This window comes from Eublepharis macularius, chromosome 12, assembly GCF_028583425.1.
Source record: "Eublepharis macularius isolate TG4126 chromosome 12, MPM_Emac_v1.0, whole genome shotgun sequence".
NCBI lineage: Eukaryota > Metazoa > Chordata > Lepidosauria > Squamata > Eublepharidae > Eublepharis > Eublepharis macularius.
Window position 1 is genome coordinate 20,827,483 of NC_072801.1, and position 22,425 is coordinate 20,849,907.

General features: G+C 43.2%; 3 protein-coding genes across 5 annotated transcripts in view; 2 read left to right on the plus strand and 1 right to left on the minus strand.

The window, feature by feature from the left end:
• The window catches only part of METTL9 (methyltransferase like 9), a 28,168-nt gene extending 17,720 nt beyond the window's left edge, over positions 1 to 10,448 (plus strand). Inside the window, exon 5 of one of the 2 annotated variants that reach the window (XM_054992259.1) lies at positions 9,686 to 10,448. In XM_054992259.1, coding sequence (XP_054848234.1) covers positions 9,686 to 9,891 — 206 coding nt within the window. In that variant the 3' untranslated portion in view covers positions 9,892 to 10,448. The remainder of the gene's footprint in view (positions 1 to 9,685) is intronic. The other variant, XM_054992260.1, reaches the window with a different exon arrangement.
• On the minus strand, positions 321 to 7,634 carry IGSF6 (immunoglobulin superfamily member 6). Of its 2 annotated transcripts, XM_054992261.1 has the most exons (6): positions 7,516 to 7,634; positions 4,121 to 4,486; positions 3,069 to 3,172; positions 2,000 to 2,041; positions 1,555 to 1,635; positions 321 to 474 (listed from the first exon to the last, which is right to left on the minus strand). In XM_054992261.1, the coding sequence occupies exons 1-6, from the start codon at positions 7,580 to 7,582 to the stop codon at positions 436 to 438; spliced, it is 699 nt and encodes a 232-aa protein (XP_054848236.1). In that variant the 5' UTR covers positions 7,583 to 7,634; the 3' UTR covers positions 321 to 435. The 2 variants fall into 2 exon arrangements, with proteins under 2 accessions (XP_054848236.1, XP_054848237.1); XM_054992262.1 differs by lacking the exon at positions 2,000 to 2,041.
• Positions 10,449 to 19,560: 9,112 nt separating the features above from the next.
• The window catches only part of OTOA (otoancorin), a 44,098-nt gene continuing 41,233 nt past the window's right edge, over positions 19,561 to 22,425 (plus strand). Inside the window, exons 1-3 of the mRNA XM_054993675.1 lie at positions 19,561 to 19,596; positions 21,101 to 21,131; positions 21,218 to 21,245. Of these exons, the coding sequence (XP_054849650.1) occupies positions 19,561 to 19,596; positions 21,101 to 21,131; positions 21,218 to 21,245 (95 nt within the window). The remainder of the gene's footprint in view (positions 19,597 to 21,100; positions 21,132 to 21,217; positions 21,246 to 22,425) is intronic.

The window sequence follows — 22,425 nt, forward strand, 5'->3', positions numbered from 1 at the left end:
GAGGCAGAGGTTGTTCAGAAAATAAAGGCAGAGAATGAAGGATGGAGAATGAAGGGAAGACAGAAGGAAGGCAAAAAGGGAGTGGGGGGAAGGTATCCGAAAGTAGTTTAAATTTGCTTCTACAAATGATGGTGCAAGAAATTTGAATTTGTCACTGAGCATACACCTGTCACTAATCCTTCCTCTCTGACATGTGCAACTATACAAAGAGTACATTTTTCAAATGTCTGCTGTTGTCACTCTCGTACTTTCCGAGACATAATATGGAAGAGGCCCTCACTATTAAGACTTGTCACCTACATTTTGGTCAATACTCCATGTGATATTTATATTTATTTATTTAAAAAAAGAGTTCCTTGCAATCATTTAAACACCCAAGCTGAGTTTGGAAGTGCATTCTGTTCCAGGCAGCCTTAGCGTGTGTACTGTGACGATTCACCTGTTTTGGTAGATGGTCTCCTTTTCTGAGTGCCGCTGCCGGGGAAGAAAATGAAAATGATTGAAACATTATTCTTTTGAGAGCCTGCAAGAAGGACTAGGATTCCAAGGGGCCCATGAGAACTACAGTGGGGCGGAGATGGCTTTTTTGTTCATCTCAGCATTTAAATTATGCTTTTAAGTCCCCTGTTAATATGTTGAAGACCTGTGGAATGATGTTGACAAGGAAGCGGGGCTTGCACATGCTGGAGGTGCCTGTACTGCTTGCATGTTAGTTGCAGGATGCAGCCAAGAGCTAGTTCCATGAGGTCCTGCCTGAGCTGATTGAAGCCCTCCTTGAAGATGGAGAAAGCAGAAAGCAATGACAGACCAGGACTGATGGTTCCCTTTACACAGGAGCTCAATTTAGATGTAATGTAGAACCATGGCTTAATTTAAGCAAACTGGGGTTACTGCAGTTGTCCAAAAGGAGGCTACTCCATTTCAGTAAGGTTAGTTAGGATCTCTTAAACCAGATTCGATAACTGTGTCTTGCAGTTGGCTTGTTAACTCTGGTTAGTCTTAACTCTAGTTTTGTGTGATGTACTGACGGAGGTGTTCTGGTTTGTTCTTGGCAACATCCTTGGATATTCTCCCCAACTCCACAAAAGCACAAGAAGAGCCCTGCTGGATCAGACCAGTGATACATTCAGCGCGGCATGCTGTTTTACACAGCGGCTGACCCAATTGCTCTAGAGGACCAGCAAACAGGGCATGGTGGCCATGACCTTCCCCTGATGCTGTCTGCAAGCAGTTGGATTCTCAAAGTTTTGCTGCCTCCGGATGTGGAAGTTCGCTTTAGGTACCATGGCATGCTGACATGCCTGGCCAGAGTGTGAAATCAGCATTTTTCAAGGCAGTGCAGGAATATGGCAAACCATATCTCCAGCCCTACCTCTCAAGCACTAGTTCCTCCCACCCTACATCTTCATGCTCTGGATGAAAAGGATCTGGGGCGCTGGTACTGTCTTGTGGGCTGTAGGCCCATGGCCTACACATTCTCCCCTGCAATTTCCAGCATGCAAATCCCTCCCCCCCTCCCCAAATTTCACCCTGATTGCGTCTCTGGCTACTTACAGGCCGATAGTTTAACCTGTGTTTCTTTTTGCGTAGTTCCTCTGCTATTGCTCGGGAAATCGATCGTCCGCTTCCCTTGCTCTGGAAGTTTTAAAAAAGATGTTTTGGAAAATATATTGGAATGGATGCCGCATTCACTTGTAGTGCTGCTGATGTGGAAAGCGAGCTCATCCCCTGATTCTTAGATATTATCTGGCCACAACTTGATACACTCTCTCAGTTCAGCACTTCAGTGCTATAGTGGAGATAGGGGCAGTGTCACTCTTGGGGTGGGTTCTTGCGCTTGCATCTTTCAGCATGGTTGCAACCAGATGAGTGAGTGCCTGATTTACAGTACTACTTGGCACTCCAAAAACTTTGCGGACTTAAATACGTACAAGTCATTCTCTTGTACGCACAATTCAGTTGGCCCTCTGTGTATTTGAAATAAATAAGAGGCACTTACTCCAGCGTTGTGGCCTCCTCTCCCTGTTTCCTTAGTTTTGGGCTGTAAAAAACAAAGATAACCTAAGCTTGGCTCCTATGCCTTTTTCGCATGCGCTTCTCGTCATCTGTTGTGGGGGCAGTCCTCCATTGCAGAACATGCGTTCCTTGGCTGCTAGTTGCTTCTGCATATGCAAAACCAGTGTCTTTCAAGGGGCCAAAAGGTGCCTCTCGACAGAGGATATGTGCACGCAAGTGGATGGCCACCTCCACAGTAAACGAAGAGGCACATAAGCAGAGGAAAGGCACAGAATCCGAGAAAGTAAAGGCTCTGTAGCTTCTAAAATATGTGTTTAGTAGTAATGGCTAACTTACAAACGACTAATGTATAAAGCTGCAGCATGTCTTCAGGCCATTGCTCCACACCACTCGGTACAGGCTGCTCAGAAGGGCGACAGCTTTCCGAGTTCTCAAGCGGAGAATGCTTTGTCCCAGCTCCCACTACCTAACATCCTTAAATGAAATGTGGGCCTTCTGTAGGCAGTGCTAGGTGCTGAGCCACAGCCACTGCAGACCATGATTATCATTCACACCAAAAGAGTTTCAAATCTTGGCTGGCCTGATTTGTGCCACACAGCAAGCTGATGAATAGAGGAAACCTGGACATGTTTGTTCTGTTACATTCGAATCCTCTTTGGAGCCCTGGGAACATGACATCTGAAACAGGCCACAGTGTAGCTGCGAGGAAGGGAGATGGGTGTGGGAGGAGGTGGCATGGCAGGGGTTGGAGCAGGATTTGGTCTCTCCCAGTTGCATATTCCCTTAGCTCTAAAATCCCGCCCCCAACCACATCCCTATTGTTATATGGGATTAGGAAAGATGTGGGTTAAGCAAGTAGTTCTGCTGACATCACATCCAGTATGGCCCAGAATGGAAATTGCAGCAGTAACTAGAGTGTGATTTTCAAAATTCCTCTTTTTTTTTTTTAAAGCTTCAGTACCCTAAACTGATCTTGGATTTTCTCCCCAGAAAGCACTTTGGGGAAGTGCGCATGAGCAAAATCACATACCAAAGTTAAATCATTAACTTACCTTGGAGAAGAATTTAAAAGTTGCAAGTATGGCAGCGATGTAGAAGAACAGGAACGATGAAATGGTTGTCATAACATAGACTCCTTGGCTGTGTTTCTTGCTTGCTTTATTCATAGCATGGGAAGGGGAAATGATTTTTAATTATATATATCATGATAGTGATGCAAAAGATGGGTTGCATCTTAGCAGCATCTCCGCTGGTGAAAGGGGGAGGAGGAAAGACTCCTTTTGGCAAAAGCCACATGGAACCAGGAAGGGAACTGGGTATGATTGACTGGGAAAGGTTGTACGATACACCCCAATGATGTCATGTAACCCTCATTCCAGCCTGAGGATTCTGGGACCCTATCTTATATATTGCTTAGTCTGGCCTACTACTTAATTTCATCACTGTAGAGGTCTGAACTGTTGGCTTTGGGGTATTGGGCAGATGCAGGGGGGTGCTTTTCACAGAACACACAATCTAGATTGAGTGATTTTCTACTTTAAGACACCCCCTGTCTTAGATTTTTTTTTAAGGGTTAGATAAAATTTAGCAGCTACTAGCTGCTCCAGGCTAGATAGATGCTTCATCTGAAGTGTTGGAAGGCTACCATGATTTTGGTAACAGTTCTGAATAGAAATGAGATAGATGGGACGTGAAAATGCAGACGATCAAAGGGAAGGGAGACAGCGTGAGTCAAGGCTGCATCCATGAACCATGATTGTGGCAGAGGGGACCAAGAGGCAGCAGCAGGGCTGTGGCTCAGTGTAGGACACCTGCTTTGCAAGAAGGTCCCAGGTTCAATCCCCAGTATCTCCAGTTAAGGAGCCTCTGAGGTTGGGAGGAAGCTTTCTCTGCCTGACACCTTGCACTGCAGTCAGAGAAGACAATACTGAGCTGTGTTGACTGACACTCAGTACAAGGCAGCTTCATATGTACAGCAGGGGATGGAGAACCCATCTATGATAGGTGCTTCGCTGCCATCATGGGTTTTTGTGACATTGTGGATGGTGATAGTGTGAGGGGGTGAGGATGATGATGAGCACCAAAACCCAAAATAGCTACCAACCTCTTATCGTTAATGTGGTTCCTTCCCCAGTTTGTTTGGAAGTGAAGTCATTTGAATCTGGAAATGCGACCCCACAGAAATAAATGGCGCTATCCTCTATGGTGATGTTGCTGATCCGAAGTGAAGCCTGGTTTTCAGGCACTGTGCTGGTCACTTGGAACTTCTCACTCTTTGTGCATTTTGGCGTGCACAGGCCTTCATGGGTGTGGGCCAGATACCGGAACCAGAGGACTGTAGGGGAGGAGCTAGGGCATCCTTTGGTTGAAAAAGTGCACGGTATTGTAATGTTGCTTGATGTAATGTTGGCTTCCAGGAACTGAAGCTGATTTACTGTAACTGTGCAAGGAATTTGCGTTGCAGCAGCCCCTGTTAAGAAAGAAGGAATGTACCTTGATGAGAGAGGCAGAATTAAAACAAATCAACAAGCTGAAGAGCATGAAGACTTAGGGTGTCTAATGGTGCAGAAGGTGCCAATGCACAGAAGCAGCCCTTCTCTTGAGCTGCCATTTTGGTTACTCTGTGCATGCGTTGAGTATTGGCATTGTGCATGGAATTCAGTGTCCTGAAAATCTTTCTCTCTTTCCTCAGTTTCTGAGAGGACAGTGTCACTCTTGGTTGAAACTAGGTTGGTTCCTCTAATGTGTGGAATTTCTTTCCCTCTGGCAGCAGAAGCAGAATCAATTTGTACAAAATAAATAGTCTAGTCATCCATTGGCCTGATTTATACAAGGCTCAGGGTTTAGCTTTTCATAGGCAGATTCTTTTTTTAGCAGTCAGGTGTGCAGACAGGTAACCGCTTGTGAATTTCCTCTCTGAATATGCCTTTTGTAGACAGAAGCAACAATGTTTTGCATTGGATCAGATCATAAGGAAAAGAAATTAAACCATGTGCCATAAAGAATATAAGGGCCAAACTAAATGTGACCTTGTGGATGCTGCCACCATGTTAAAGTTATTTAAGGACACCATCACATCTAGTTTGGCCCTAAATGGGAAAGAAAACCTTAAGTAGTGGTGCCCAACCTTTTTGAGCGGGCAGGCCTCTTTGGAATTCTGACATGGTATGATGGGTACAGCCACAAAATGGCTGCCACAGGAGGTGGAGCCTGTCACACAGTGGCTGCTGCAGCTTTCCTTCAGTAACATAGTGAAGATCCTTGTGCTGTGGTGGCATTTGCTGCCAAAGAAACATTTTTAAAAATCTGCACAGCTGATCAAGTTTCCAATGCTCAGTAAGAAACCTTGCTGGGCAAAAGCCCTACCTGTCCCTGCCTACTTTCTAAAAACACTTGGTGGGTGCCAGGAAAGCAGGACACCATGTTGAAGACCCTTGACTTAAAGAAATGAGCCATTTCCATTATTTTGTTCCCTCTCTCCTTTTAAGGAGATTTTCTTGAAGCCCCCACATTAGACATGGGTACGGAAAAGCCCAAAATGAGAGTTTCATGTTTCCTTGTGATTCACAAATCGTGAATCACAAAACTTCACAAAATTGACACATTTGCTGAAACAGTTTGTTAGTTTTGTGATTAGTCAGAACCCAGGGCATTTCAGCAGCCCCCTTCATACTCGGAGATGCCAAACTCTCAGGGAGACTTCAGCAGGCTCTCCTCCACCTACCCTCCCAGTTTGCAATACATTGATCGGGAAGGTTAACGGGAAGGGTGGGAAGGGAAGTGTTGCCAGAGTGCATGACTGAAATGGGGACCAGGAGTTGCTGGATCAGAGGAGGCCGAAGGACCGGCCGTGGTGGAGCTGGTTGGCTGACAGACCTGCCTAACAGGGTTTGGAGGGGTGAGATTGGTGTGCTCATAGCTTCAGAAGGCCCACCCCCTTGGTTGCCTAGGGGATTGACCCCCAGCTCCTGGCTATATAGGGCAGAATGGAAGCTCTCCAGATGGCTACAAGAGCTGCCAATCAAGGGTAAGTGGGCTATGATTGGGGTTTCCAATGGCAACAAAAGGTCTGGGCCCATTGTTGCCTAGGGAATCAATGGATCGGTGCCAGCCTGTCTGCAATTACGAATCATTCACGAAGCTAACGAAACAGGCCAAAAAGTCGTGAATTTCATGCTAATTTCATGGTAACTGTGGCCCCACAAAACGCTGATTTGTGACACATGAAACGGCCCATTTAGTGACAGAATTTGCTTTGTATTTCAATTCGTGCCCATGTCTACCCCACATAGCTACATCCAACCAAAAGATTAATTATAAGTTTCTTTTCCCTGACTCTCTCAAAGCAGTAGACATGTTTTTAGTAGTGAGGTGAAAATTATCATGGTTCTTTCAAATATTGTATGTGGAAGAGCAGCAGCAGCAGCAGCAGCAGCAAATAAACTAAAATAATCTCAAGGAAATCTGTAAAACTGCATTTTTCCCCCCTTCACAATTGGCATGAATGCTGCAAATGGGTAGCACTTGGAATGGATTTGGGCTTGGGGGCTGTGTGAAAGTGGTCCCACATCACACTTGTGCTCTGCACTTAAAGCCTACCTTGTATTGGAAACCTTTCCCATGATCCTGTAAACTTTCTGCAAAGAAGGTTATTGACAAGATGCAACTTTAGTCTCAACGGTTACCTCAGCCGCATTCCAAAGAGGTCTTGTGAAAAGGCCGAACCACAGGAGCGTGCCTGCATATTTTGGATCTGCTCTGGTATTGTCCAGCCAAGGGAACGGGTGACTCTCTGTTCCCCTCAACTGGTAAACAGGCAGTGGCATATTCCTTTAGAGTTTTGGATCTCTCTTTTAGAACCTGTCGTGTTTTATAAACTGTTTCAAAGTACAGCAGGTTTATTTTATTAGACATTTATACCCAGGGCTTTTTTTCTGGGAAAAGAGGTGGTGGAAGTCAGGACCGCACAGTGATGTCACTTTGGGTCAGCTGGAACAAGGGAGTTTTTTAAAGTTTAAATCGCCCTCAGCGAAAATGGTCACATGGCCGGTGGCCCCGCCCCCTGATCTCCAGACAGAGAGGAGTTTATGTGGTGTGGAGGGCAATCTAAACTCCCCTCTGTCTGGAGATCAGGGGGCGGGGCCACTGACCATGTGACCATTTTCAAGAGGTGCCGGAACTCCGTTCCACTGCGTTCCAGCTGAAAAAAAGCCCTGTTTATACCCCACTTCCCCCCCCCCAAGCAGCTTACAACATCATTCCTCCTTTTTATCCTCACAACAACAGGCCTTTGAGGTAGACTGCAGGAGAAGAGTGAGAGTGTCTTGCCATTTCTATTCTGACCCTAGTCACATTCCTTGGCCTCAGATCAGTAATTTCCCCCTCACTTCCTTTACAAGACTCATTGGATGATAGTTCTTTTCTTTTCTTTTTTTTAAAAAAAGGCTTTATAAGTATAGAAATGACAACCGAAAGGCATTCAGAAATAAAACTCCTTACCAGCACAGTATAATATCCAGGTAAACTTGGTTGCCAGAACAAACGCTTGCTGTTTGCATGTTGCCATTTCATCCCCAAGTTTGCTCTGAAAGACCTTCTGTGTCAGCAAGTATAGAAATAAAGGGTGTTTGCAAGTGGAACTAAACCAGGAAGCTCTTGGCAGTGACTCTTCTCTGCATTGCCCAATATGGGAAACTGAGAGACGTAAATATAGCATGTGGGTGCCTGTCTGTATAGAGTTTGTGTGCATATATATAAATATCTACTGAAAGGAGGTTAGACATATTCTGCCTTCAGCTATTAGCTAGGATGGCTAAATGGAATCTCCATGTTCAGAGGCAGTCTATCTCAGTACCAATTGCTGGGGGGAATCCACTGGGGAGGGTTTGGACTGGATGTCCTGTTGGTTTGATCCAGCAGATATTCTTGTATATTAGCCAAGAAAGCCAATATGGCTCACTTTGTAGGATTAGGTAAGTATGCAGTTCTGAAAGCAGCAGATCACTCTTTTACAGGGAAGGGGAAACTAGTATTTTTTTTAAAAGACGGTTTAAATTAACAAGTAATGGATATATCTCTCAGGATCACCAAATAATATGGATAGGGAGGAAAACTGCTTCCCAGTCAAGTGCACTTGGGACTGGATCTAATCTACTTTGGTAGCTCAGGTGAATATAAAAGCCTGTTCCTTCCCTCATGTCCTTTCGTATCAGCCAGGGGTGTCTTCCTGACAACTTGATCCGTAGACCAGCTTAGAATATCAAGCACTGATACTCTAGGTGACTTCACGGTTAATTTAATAACAGATTTAAATGTTGCAGCAAAAGAGTTTCGGAGAGAAATTCCAGCATGAAGGTGCCGAATTGGAATTCGTATACAGGTTTGATGCAAACAGACTTAGACTCAACAGGGACCAAGGATGGTTAGCTCATTGCAGAAAAGTAATATCCCTCCTTACAGATTTTGGTATGCTATCCAGATTCATCCTATTTTATAAGCTCATCAGCAGGTGGGAGAGGTCCATACTCACTCTGAGTTGATCGTTTTATTCTCCTCCATGCCCTTCTGGTGTTTGCAGCTTTGGGTATATAATCTCTGTAAAAAGAAAAAAAAAGCACTGCATTATGAATTGGATGAAGTGGGCCCTAATTTGCTAAAGCTGAATGTCACAATCAAATAGTTTATTTTGAAGGACTGTCTCCCCACCCACCCTCCACACGCACACAGTTCTGAAACTTGCACAGGTATGCTACTTGCTCCCAGCTTTCTAGATCAGAGACACCAGCTCAAATAAATTGGTGAATTTCAGAAGCCCCCATTCTCTCTTTGGGCTTATTGTTCTCTTGGAACCTTACTGTGAGGCGGTTTCTTAAGGATAGGGGAAGAAGAAAAAGTCTAGATTGATGCCCAGCCTTAAATCTCCAATAAAAATGAAAAGCCACCTCTGGCCATGATTCGATAGTCTTTTCATGTCTCTCTGGTGAAATCCCTGTGTACTTTGCATTAGAAATTAAAATTGGGAACCAGTTTGGTTTGCTTTTATTAGATTTTGAAGCTGCCCTGTCCTCCAAAGGACAGCAGACATTGTAAAATAAAACAACATGTAGCATTTATATAGCACACCTGCAATATAAATCATAAGACGTCAGTGAACTGAGAAGGCTGTAACTCTGCTTAGAATGGCATCGTAAGTATCCAAGGAGCTTCACACACATTATCTTATAGTTGTCTTTAGAACAGTCCTGTAAAGATATCTTCCTATTGCAGATTATGCGGGGTTGAGGAGGTGCTGAGAGAAGAGACAAGCCCAAGCCGTGGGAGGGACGGGGCTGTGGCTCATCAGTACAGCATCTGCTTTACATGCTTAAGGTGCTGTGTTCAGTCCCCAGCATCTTTCATTAAAAGGATCAGGTAGAAGGTGATGGCCTCTGCCCGAGACCCTGGGGAGATGCTGCCAGACAGGAGGCAGTACTGATCTTGAGAGTCTAGTGAGCCAACTCAGTAGAAGGCAGCTTTGAGCAGCTTGCCTATGTTTCTGCATTATGAACCAAGGACTTTGTGGATCGGTCTCTTGGCCTCTCTACTTCTGCTACACCAGCTTGTTTGTTTGTTTTGAAAGGGCAATTTCTTGCAATTCTTGACTTCATAAAAAATCTTTGTTCTTTCTCAGTAGGTGGCAAATGGGAAAAGCCTTCTGAATTGTTGGAAATCAAAGGATATACATGGGAAGAACAAGTGAACAGCCTGCCAGAGGTTTTCAGGAAAGCCGGCTTTGCCATAGAGGCTTTCACTAGACTGCCATACTTGTGTGAAGGGGACATGTACAATGATTTCTACGTCTTGGATGATGCCGTCTTCGTTCTCAAGCCCGTGTGAATGTGTCTCCCAGGTCAAACCCAAGAAGCAGCCTGTGAATTAAGCATTTTTTAACTCTTTTTTCCCCTATTAATTACAAGAAGGGAGGAAGAAATGAGATTTTTCTTTTTGGTGATTGTCATTCTGAATTGGATTCATGTATGAAGAAATCTAAAAGGTCAAAATACTAATTTCTTTGTAGTATGTAACAGGGAAAAAAGGACTTTTAAAAAACATTGAACTCTTGCATTGATGATTTCTTAATCCTCTTGATGCACCTGCAATCCAACAATAAATCAAAGATATTTTTTATACCTGATGACGGTAGGACTCGCAGTCCAGCAGTAGCCAGGCTGCTGTGCAAATGGATAACATTTCAGCTGTTGTTGTTTTTTTTTAAAAAAAGGACATCAGAAGACAATGCTGGCAATAAAGCGGTCCATTCAATATAAGGCAAAACTAGGTTGATGAACAAGTGGTTGGAATGGATTTTTCTTCCATGTTTAATGACGTTATTTTACCTGTCAGTCTTCAGCACATGTTTTTAACCATGCTAATAAAAACTTTTTTTGAAATGACGCTCGCCCCTTATGTTAATTTGTGCCAACGGTGCCTGATTAGATGGATCTTTTGTCACTCACATGTAAAATATGGATGAATATCTTCAGGGCTCATTTCAAGGGGGAACGTGCAGGAACACAGTTCCAGCAGTTCCCCAAAGAGGTCACATGTCAGGTGGCCCTACCCACCTGACTCTTGGCCATTTTGGGCCCATTTCCGCCTGGATTGGGGCCGAAATGGCCCAGATTGGGCCTCTGACGGGTGGTGGATCACTCTCCCACTCAGCAGCAGCCCGATCCTGACCATTTTGGGGGCATTTTTGGCTCTTTTCAGCCCCTTTTTGCCATTTTGGGCCCAATTTCAGCCCTGAATGGCCAGCATTGGGTCCAAAACAGCCAGGATAGGTGATGTCAGGGGTGTGTGGCATATGCAAATCAGGTATGCTAATGACACTTCTGGTGATGGCAAGGGGTGTGGCATATGCTAATGAGTTATGCTAATATGTTATGCTAATGAGTTCCTCCAGCACTTTTCTACGAAATGACCCCTGAATCTCTTTATACCAGGAGGAACTATAGTTCACTGGTACAGCATCTGTTTACATGCTGAAGTTCCCAGGTTCAATCCCTGGCATCTCTAGTTTCAGAATCTTGGCTAACAGGTGCTGTGAAAGGCCTTAGAGACTTGCCACCTGTTAGAGTGGACATTTCTGTTCTCAATAAGACCAGCGGTCTCTATCTATGACAGCTTTGCATGTTTGTGTGACTCCATCTTGCCCTGCATTATCACTTCTAAATGGCAGCAAAGATCTTTCCCGGTTTCTTTTAACTGGAGATAGAATCAGAGAACTTTTCTATAGATGCCAAAGAGTTATGGCCCTTCCCATAAAGCGCGCAAATGTAAGAACGCTATTGAATCAAATCGTTTTGCCATGTAGCCCGATATTGTCCACACCGACTGCAGCAGAGTTCTCAAAGTCTCAGGCAGCACCTGCTGTTAGAGATCTTCAGCCACTAGAGATACTGAGGCTGGAACCAATGACCATCTATACGCAAAGTTCAGTTCAGCTATGGTCCTGCCCTTCAACATCGGTCTGATAAGATGCAGCACAAAAACTTGCATGCTGTTTGCTGTGAAAGTTGATTCAGGAAAAAATACCACGTTCTTTGCGACGGTCAAATGCCCCACCATAGAACTCCTTTGACAGTAACTTGAAATGGAGTTGATCAGATCTCATAATCTCTGTAATTACCCCTCCTTCCACCTAGATGGCAGTGTAACTCAAGTATTGTGATCCTTTTCCCTTGAAAAGAATAAATGGGTGTGATGAAATAATGAGAATCTGGCAAAGCCAAATTTTTATACGGTTCAGTGTTTTTTAATATGAAAAAGTGGACTTTTCAGGGAATGGCCTTTCCCCTTTTTTCATGCTTGTTCACAGTCCCAATTTGCTACCACTTCTGTGCCATTTTAAGGGCTGTGTAGTTTATCACTGAGATTCCAACCAGTCACAAACCACATAATGAATACGATATCACACATCCATGTCGTCATATTCGGCAATGACGTGATACCATTGAGGGCGAACAAAACCGTTGCGCTGCTTTCCCTCTGAGTGGGGGGTGAAAGTCTGTCCTGTAATTAACCTAGGCATCTAGTGATGCTTTTGGGCTTGCTACACTCTTTTGATGATTTTATTACCCTCCAGCACTACTCAACAAAACTATTGCCCTAATCTAGCATCCAAATGTATTTTCCTTTGAAAAGTATGCATGGACAGTAATGGCATCCTCTTCATATTGTGTTCCCACCCCATTTCAAATAGTTCATACCCTTTTGCGGTTCTAACTGAAAATATAGTTTCCTGTACAATGTCACCTCTGTATGCAGAGAAGGGTTTAAAAAATTAAAAAAAAATTCAGCAAGCCAATCATAAACAATGGGTGATGCTCTTCTTTGTCTGGATTACAGTAAAAAAAATTCTTGCACTTTATCCCTATCAAGAAAAGAAATGTGAAAGAATTTTAATGCTCTTGATACAGTTTTGAGTGTATGATCTGTACATTGGGGAATTATTAGAAACTCAACGTCTCATTTACAAAATGATGACAAGAGGCCACACCCACCATCCAGGGAACACCGAAAGAGCTGTTGTTACTATGTGGAACCACCTGCCACTAGATAAGAAACAGAAAATAGGGGCATCTATACTGAAGGATTCAGGTTGGAATCAGAACATCAAGCTCCACATGTGAATTTTCCCAATAAATACTGGAGTTTTGTGGAAGATACTGAACTTGGGTGTAATTTCGGTTGGGTTTATGAGTTTAGAAATGGCGCTAGGTCTTTGTAACGGCCTAAATATTGTTACCAGACCTTTGGTTTCACAGTGGTTATGGTATCCTTCCCATCTGTCTTGATTGAACGTATCCTGCCCCAAATTGCCAAGTGGTCATTTCCCAGTCTGAACTGGCAGCAGAATTCAGGTGCAGAATTCTGAGGTGGGTATACTACTTCAGAGGACAGGTGGACAGGATCACATTTTTAATGCTCCTCAGTGTAAAAACTTCTTGTAAATTAAAAAAAAAACCCAAAAAGCTTAGTATATCAGGATTAAAAGTCTCTAACCGAGCAACAAATGCTGTGCTAACTTTTTTACCTGTTGGGGATAAATACTTTGGGGGACTTTGAAAAATACAAACCTTCCCTTCTAGTTAATCCGTCCTTTCTGCCCCCTCCACACTGTCTAGCCTCATTACCAGCAGGCCTTGGGTTCAGGTGACTGATTTGCTTGGAATGAAGTATTATGTTGCAGAGTGCAAACAACAGGCACAATTTGTGTGTATGTGTGAGTGTGTGTGGGCCTAATAGACCCCCAGCCCAGCTTTTAATTTCCCAAACATCAGTTGGTTTCACATTCATCCTCTTTCTCTTTTCTTCATCCCGCCCTTTTTTTTTTACTTTTCTCCCAGTCATTAAACTACATTCAGTTGTGTATCCTGCTACGCTCCTGGGGCCCTCCCCATTCTGTGTTCATCTCCCTCAGAGAAAGCTAGGTGGAGAACTAGCAAGCTTTTTTTCCAGAAAAGCAAACCTGGTTGATTTACAGCAGTGGTGAGCAACATACCAGTGGCAATCTCCAGACTTTGACCGATTTTGCTGACTTTTTGCATGTGGTGAGTCATAGTTTGAAGTTACCTTTTCATCTTTACATGTTTAAGTTTGGGGTGTATTTCATTTTCTCCTTGAAAAACTTTTATTTTTCAGTTTTGTATAACAAAAGTAATGGTTTTCGCATCAAGGAAAATTGATGTCCACAATCTGTACTTGTTAAATACATGACTTTTGCTTAAATTACTGATAACAATTGCTCCCTAAAATAATGTGTGTTCTGGTACCTAAGATCGAGAAACGGTATGGGTCACTTTCTTATTTAATGATGGATGGATGGATATGTGAAGTACTTTTTTGGATGCATTCGTAGTTATGTAACTTCTGCCCCCATGGGTTTATTGTTTAGCATTCTTCATTTTTGGTTAAAGCTTCTGAAGAATAATGTTTGTTTTTCTGATGCTGATGAAAAGGAACCGATTCAGCTTCTCCCATATGAAATGTTTACTTTGGGCATCAGGTAATAAAGGGGGCTTTATGACATAGTCAAATTCATTCCAAGTGGTAACACAGAAGCATTCATTCTGTGCCGTGTTCCTTTCTCAGGGAGAATATGGGGGGGGGGGGACAAAAATGTTTAAATAACGCCTATATCCCCCTTCTCCGTATCAGAAATAAAATGAACATTTCAAGTTTACATTTCAGACATGACCAAACTACAGTGATGATTTACACTGCTGGTATACAGAAGTAAGATTTACCCAGACTGTTCTAATTTGAAAGGTAATCTCTCTCTTCTCCTTGTCATTGATCACTGAACCAGAGAACTTGCCATTATAACTGTGTGTAGGCACTGAAGTGATGAACTGGTTTGGGACAGAGGCTGGGTTCTCAGTTTGAATCTCAGCTCTGCCATGAATTCCCAAGGTGACCTTAAGATACACCTTCTCTCTCAGGCCCACTCTTCTACCATGTTGGAGGATGATAATAGCCTACTGCACAGGGTTGTAAATATTATGCCATGGAAGCTTGCTGGATGACCTTAGGCTAGGGTTGCCAGCTCCAAGTTGGGAAATTCCTGGAGATCTTGAGGGTGAAACCTGAAGAAAGTGGGGTTTGGGGAGGGAAAGGACCTTGGCATGGCATAATTCCATACAGCTCACCCCAAAAGTAGCCATTTTCTCCAGGTGAACTGATCTCTGTGGCCTGGAGACCAGTTGTAATTCCGGGAGATCTCCAGCCACTACCTGGAGGCTGGTAACCCTACCTTAGGCCAATCACTCTCAGTCTAACGTACCTCACAAGGTTATTGTGAGGAAAAAATGGAGAAGAGAATGTTGCAAACTGCTTTGGGTTCCCAGTGGGGGAGAAAGGCACAGATAAAATAAAACAAACAAACAAATAAATAAAACCTATGTATTTCATTTGAATCCTATGCTTCCTCCAATTTACTCAGGACAGCTAGCACACAAGGTTCTCCCTTTCTCCTCATTATATTTTTTGTAAGACACCCGATGAAGATCCAGCTGTCTGACGAAGAGAGCTGTGGTTCTCGAAAGTTTATGCCTCGATAAAGTTGGTTAGTCTTAAAGGTGCTGCCGGACGTTTTACTATTTTGCAACTACAGACTAACACAGCTAACTCCTCTGGATCTATGACCAAGTTTGATTTGCTTTCAATTAAGAATCATGCTGGGTTGGGCTGGTAGTAGCAGATCGTGTTGTTGTTGTTGTTGTTGTTGTTGTTGTTGTTGTTGTTGTTGTTGTTCAGTTTCTAGCCTGCCCTCCTTATGAACAGGCTCAGGGCAGCTTACATCAGAATATAAATACAGTTTAAAAATCACAATAAAAACCATACAGTCATAAAACATAGTGGATTTTTCAGTTCCAAAATGGCAGACCATATCATCCACCCCTGCCGATAGTACAAAGGGGAGAGGGAGGGAAGGAGGAAACAGCCATTGTGGACAGGTTGACTCATATTGGGGGGGGCTATGGTGACTATACAGCCCCCTCCCAACAATCCTAACAGCACTGGTACTCCGCAGGCAGCCCCTAGAAAATTTTGGGTTGCCCTACAGTTTGAAACATCACGATGTTGCAATTGGCTGCCATCTGGAAATCAGAAGTTAATATTTCCTCGAAATGTTTGGATTTCTGCTGATCTTTTTAAGTTTGAAGGCTGGGGTTGGTGTAGTCAGTTTTTAAGTGGTTTATTGTAACTTCTGGCATTATTATAAGCTGCTTCTAGACTGAAAGTGTGCAGTGGAAAGTTTTTTTGTCAAATATCTAATGAATAAAGTGGCACAATGTCTGCACAGGACCCATCAAAGATGACACCATTGATAGTGGTGGGCCTTTAGCTGGATTGTGGGCTTCAGCAACGCTCCAAGTACCTGATTTCAGTCATCATACCTGGCTCCCCCTCCTATTCATAAGAAGTGTGGCATTCCCATGCCAGCTATCTCTCTCTGTGTGCGCCATTATCATTCATCAAGACTTCTGGGTGTTGAGCATGGCTGTACAGTGTAACCCCAACTGGAGATCAGCACCAAGGGCACTGTTTCCACTCAAACAGTCCAGTGATAAAGCTGGGAATTCATTACAGCTGCCCTTTGGAAATGGAAAGTTAAAGAAAAGCTTGCACTTGTTCAGCTTCTGGGTTCAACATCTGATACTGAAAACCACAGAAAGGAAACTGTATAGGTTTCAATACAAGACCATTTCTTTTTAAAAGATACTCTTTTGCGAGTAAAAATACCCATGGGCTCTATATATCCTGTGATTCAGCAAAAGCTCGATGTATTTTATCGTTTAGAGCTTTTTAAGGCAGGAAGGTTTGCAATGCTGTATATATATATCATACCTTTGCTTGCAGCCAATTTTCATTTTCAGCCCAGGTTTTTGGTGGGCCTCAAAAGCAGCTTCTTTCAATACTGTAGCAGGTAGCCTGTTCTGCTTCCCTTTCTCTCTTAATCTCTCTCTCTCAGGCTGAGGAGAAACCACTGTGTACCTTAGATGCATCGGTAATTTTTCTAAGTGCTGCCCTTTAACCCTTCAGATCTATCCCTCCCTACAGTCAAGAACTCTGCCTTTAACCCAAGGGGTCCTGCCTCCCACACTGTATGGGTGGAGTGTAGACTGTGCTCTGGCCCTGGATAGGGTTGCCAACTCTTGAGTTGGGAAATTCTGGATACTTGGATACTGGATTTCTGGATACTTGTGGGTAGAGCTGGGGATGATAGGATTTTGGGGGAACTGACTATGTCGTCTGGAGATCAGTTGTCATTCCAGATCTCCAGGCCCCACTTGGAGGCTGGCGATCCTATCCCTGGATTGGGGCCCATATTCCTTGCCAGATCTGTGACTTCCAAGGCTTGGACTAACCCTACCTGATGCTGACCTTTCAAGCCCTAAACTTCTTGAGTCCTAAGTTCTTAAAGGACTGTCTCCTCTAGGAAGGACCTGGAGTTCTCCCAGAATTACAACTGATCTCCAGACTAACGATATCAGTTCCCTAGAGGATATGGCAGCTTCAGAGGGCAGGCTGTATAGAATCACATACTATCTGAGCATCCTCCTCCGCCCCCAAATCTCCCGGAATTTTCCAAGCCAGAGTTGGCAATGCTAGTCTCCACTATATGAACCTGAGTGATTTCCATGGTCAGTTTGAAACCCAGCTTATCTGAGATACAGTTCGCAGGGACTTGGGGGAGGAATTCCTCAGCTACTGCTCGTAAACAGCGGAATTCCTTCCCACACAGGAGGTGTGACAGGGACTTCTCTGCAGGCCTTCTGTCATGATTTGAAGCCATATCTGTTCCCAAAGGCCTTTGAATGAATGCTGCTTACTGGTGCCTTCAGATTTTAAAGTTCTTCTATTTTAAATATCTATGTATTTCTACCCTGCTTTTCTTCCCAGTGGACACCCAGTGCAGGCTTATTACATCATTCTTCCCTCCCTCATTTTATCTTTACAACAACTATTTAGTGACGTACGTTGGGCTGACAGAGAGTAACTGGTCACCAGTGATGTTCCATGGCATAGTGGGGACTTGAACCAAGTTCTCCTGCCTTTAGGATGTTCATAAAACAGAAAGGTGGCATCTAAATGAATTAACTTGCTCACTAAAGATAAATTAATAGAAGTTGAAAGCATTTGAGAGGGTTCCCGCCCCCCAGAGTGGTTCTCTACAAAATATCTAAAACCCACAACGTGCTTGGCTAATCATACAGAAAGCTTTTAAAAGAAAACGACAAGCTATGATCTATGGACAGCTGAATAATGAAATCGGGAATGGCAGAGTGGAGGACTGGATTTGTTAAAGCCGTGCTGTGGTAATTGCAAGCCTCACTGTAAAATTAATAGGGCAAAGGGAGAAATAAACACAAGCCTGTTCATTGTTTGCGAAACTGGATCCTTATGAATGACATAGATGTACTGTAGAAATCCCCAAGGAACTTCTGAAAGAGGAGCGCAGTTCGCTTTTCAGTGGCCCGAGGACAGATGGGTCTAATCAACCAAGCCAGTTCCCAAGATCAGATATTCATCATGTTCAATCACACTATTGTTAATGCTATGTACTCCCAAGTTTCTTTATTGTATCAGTTGTATGCCTACACATGATGTTTGAGGGGGAATAGCAGGGACAGCATGGATTTTAATTGTGTAAAAATGAGGGTTGCCACACTTTGTCGATACCCTGTTTGGGCTGATTCACCGAGAAACGTTTTCGTAACAATAGACAACCCCCCCCCCTCAAAGTGCGACAATTATTTCTAGCTTCAGTCAAATGCAAAATGGTTAAGAAACAGTCAGTTTAACAGATCCAGAGGAGTTAGCCGTGTTAGTCTGTAGTAGCAAAACAGAAAGTCCAGAAGCACCTTTAAGACTAACCAACTTTACTGTAGCATAAGCTTTCGAGAACCACAGTTCTGTTCGTCAGATGCATGGAGGGTAAGAAGAAACTGGTCAGATATATAGGTGGAGAGGGGAGGGGGGAATAGATGCAATCAGGGAGTAGATGCAACCAGAAACAGCCTGCTCCAGGACAAACCTAAAGGAACTAACAACAGAACACCACTGGTTGCCACCTACAGTTCCCAGCTCAAACCCATCCAACGTATCATCAGTGATCTATAACCCAATCGTGGAAAATGATGCCTCACTCTCACAAGCCCTGGGTGGAAGACCTCTTCTTGCCTACAGACAGCCCCCCAACCTTAAACGACGATGCCAGCTCTGCCCTCATATCTACCCAGGAAATACAATTACAGGACCCAATGGCGTCAACTACACTATCTCTGGCTCTTACAGCTGCTCATCCTCCACCGTGATATATGCCCTCATATGCCAACAATGTCCATCTGCTCTGTACATTGGACAAGCCAGCCAACCTCTGCGCAAAAGAATAAATGGACACAAATCTTGACATTAAAAATGGCAACATCCAGAAACCAGTGGGAGAACACTTCAATTTATCAGGACATTCCATCAAGGACTTAAAGTTCACTGTAGTTCAACAGAAACCTTTCAAAAACAGAATCCAACGGGAAGCTGCTGAATTGGAATTCATATGTAAATTTGACTCAGTCAGACTTGGATTGAATAGGGACTATGAATGGTTATCTCATTATCAGAAGTAACTGATTTCATTATCAGAAGCAAACTGATCCCATTATCAGAAGCTGATTGCATCTACTCCCCTCTCCACCTATGTATCTGACCAGTTTCTTCTTACTCTCCATGCATCTGACGAAGAGAATTGTGATTCTCGAAAGCAAATGAGCCAATCGATAGAAAAGGAAAGCTCTATAGTTAACATATTTAAAGATCAGACAGTAAAAAGGAATGAGTGTATCCCCATTAGTACAGATAAAAAATCCCATAAAATTCTCTCAGAGAAAATTATTTCTTATCCCCCCTCTCCTTTTCTAATCCAATTGTTTTAACTTCAGTAAACAACAGAAGAAATGCCCCCAGGCCTACCGTTATTTCTCTTGTTGATATTCTTGAATCATGCAGAGGCCGAAAGTCACCAGAATATCAGTCAGGGTAAGATTATAATTTTGTTTTTTCATTCAGAAATATTTTGGGGTGTATATTAAAACTCCCAGAGATATTAAATCAAAACTTGATATTTAGGAACAGAAGTATTGAAGGCCCTTCTAAATTATATTTGTTGGCATGTCAAAAGATAGGGTTGCCAACTCCAGCCTGAGGAAATTTCTGGAAATTTGGAGGCACTGCCTATAGAAGCAGGAATCTGGGGAGGGATTTCTCCAAGACTCTCTGGTATACTATAGAGATTGGCCTCTGAAGCTGCCATTTTCTCTAGGGAAACTGATCCCTGTAGTTGGGAGATCAGTTGTTCTGAGAGAACTCCAGGCCTCACCCAGAGGCTGACAACCCTAGCAGGAGAGTGTATAACTTATCAAAGGTGAAAAGGAACCTCCATGTCCAGAGGAAGTATACCTCTGAATACCAGTTGCTGGGGGGGGGGGGCAACAAAGCATGAGTTTGGCTTTCACACCTTCCCATTGGGAATTCCCATTGGTCACTGTGGGATACAGGATGCTGGATTCAATGGCCCTTTGAGCTGATCCTGCTAGGTTCTGCGGATGTTTTAACATTCTAATGACTCCATTGCATATTGCAAACTGCATGAAAGAGAGAAAAAAATAACTCTTAAGATGCACAATTGATGGTTTTTCTGATGCGCTTTTTTAATGGGAGCCAGCATAGTGAAGTGTTTAGAGTGTTGGGCTAGGATCTGGGACGCACAGGTCTGAATCTCCCATTCTGCCCTAAACACTTGAGCTAGCCACACATGCTTACCCTCACCTACAGGGTTGTTGTGAGGATAAAATGGAGGCACAGAGAATGCTGTAAACTGCTTTGGGGGTCTCCATTGGAAAGAAAACTGGGGTAGGAATGAAGTAAACAGATATATAGATAATCTGTCACAGTTGTCCTATTACAACCTAGACAGTCTGACTTCTTAACTAGAAACAACACATTTATTTTTAGGGAGGGACTTTATTCTTACCTAGCCACTTCTGCTTGAAGCATGGAGACTGGGTATTGCCATGCAGGTATTACCAGGTTCACAGTGCTGTACAAAGCAGAGCTTACACTCTCCTAAATTCCACTGAAGTCAACAGGTTTAGAAGAGCGTCATTCCTGCTTAGGATGGCACTGTTCGTTTCCTTTGGTTCAAAGAGTACTGGAGACTTAAAATGTACTTGTAATATTAATTTTATTCACAAATATCAATGCAAACAAGCACAAGTACAGAACAAGAGGCGGTTCAACAAGAAGTCTCCAAAACTGCCCCCCCCCACCATTCCCTATAACTCAAATGAAACATTTTTGGCCCCCCTCCCACATTCTACCTTGTTTTGCGCGTTTTAATTTGGCTTTTGTTCATTTTTTCTCTAGATCTGCCTCCACAATTACAGAAGACTATGGTGAGTATTTGTTATCCTCCTTGATTATTTTCAACTATATTTCATCATCATTCTGTTTTTATTATTGCATATATTTGTTTTGTTTTTAGGAAGATGTCATCACTGGAAAGTATCTCAATGGTAAATGTACAATATTTGGGAGGAGTATTTTTAAAATTCTCAAGTTGTATAAAAATTAACTTTGGGGTATGTTTTATTTTGTTTAGCTCTCCTGGACATACTTCATTTCCAAAGGTAAATGCATAATTAGGCTACTACATACGCAAATTATTTTATTCTTACAAAATTTTACCTCGTCGCTCTGCCTTATTCTGTTGTTGTTGTTGTTTTATTATTATTCATTTCTCGTCTGCCTTTCTCACTGAAATCCAAGAAGAATTACATAGTGCAAGTGAAAATACAATATAATCAACAGCTAGGACATTCACTGAGTAAAGTGTCATAATGAGCAACTATTAAGACGCTCAGTGAAAGAGATACAGTAAGGTACGGTAGCAGAAAATTTGGAAAACAAACATAAAGCCGACAACAGAGATGAAATGTTCCTCAGGCATAAGATATCCCTAAAACATGTTCTGATAAAAGTATCCTAAGAATACTGTGGCCCACAAGTAGTGCTGGAGTCAGGGGCCACTGTTGTCAGGCAACTGCCTAAGCCCAAGAACGTTTGGAGAGTCCACCACCAACCTGCTAACTCACCAAGGCACATCAGCTGCATCCACTGTTGCCGGCTCTCTGGATCTGTGCGGTGGTGGCAAGACTGGGGGGCCTTTTAGGCCCTTTTGGAGAAGCAAGCAGTGATGGCAACTAGAGACAGGAATTGTAGTCTGTAAGTCTTAGATCTTACCATCTCACTTTGCAGAATGCCTTAAACAGCTCTGAGGCAAAACACATCGCTTCATGTTACAAGGCAGGATTTTTAAAAAAAACATGTACAAAAGGCCTTAACCCACTGAGAGAAAACTGTCATCTTCATTCTGCAACATATCCTGGGGGGACTAGCCACCTCACCCTGGATTTTCCCCTCCCATCAATATTTCAATTCCCTGCCTACCCCCACTGGCCTGGGGTAGTTAAAAAGAATATAAAACTGAGCTTGAGGGGATAGGATCTGGGCTGAGTATAAGGCCTGGATTGATCCCTGAGGTAAAACTGACAGTCACAAGATGGGATCTGTGGAATGAACAAGAACAATGTTAAATACACACGGACACAACCTGAGGTATTAACAGGGAACCTGAGGTCTCAGGGAAATTCTCCCCCAGGCAGGTTTATATCATTTCACCACACTACTCAGCTGACACTTAAGTTGTGTCTATGATCTATCAAAATCCTGCTGACCTACTGAAATACTTTAGTTCCCTCTATAAGGAAACTTAGCCACAAATTTGATATCTCATAAAACTTTTACTTT

What these genes read in the sequence shown, in the direction of transcription:
- IGSF6 (XM_054992261.1), bottom strand. Translation starts at nt 7,582, where the DNA reads ATGGCAACATGCAAACAGCAAGCGTTTGTTCTGGCAACCAAGTTTACC. An exon ending in CTTTTAAATTCTTCTCCAAG is followed by an intron (nt 2,042 to 3,068) that starts GTAAGTTAATGA and finishes TGTTTTTTACAG; the next exon opens with CCCAAAACTAAGGAAACAGG. An exon ending in ACAGGTTAAACTATCGGCCT is followed by an intron (nt 475 to 1,554) that starts GTAAGTAGCCAG and finishes CTTCCCCGGCAG; the next exon opens with CGGCACTCAGAAAAGGAGAC.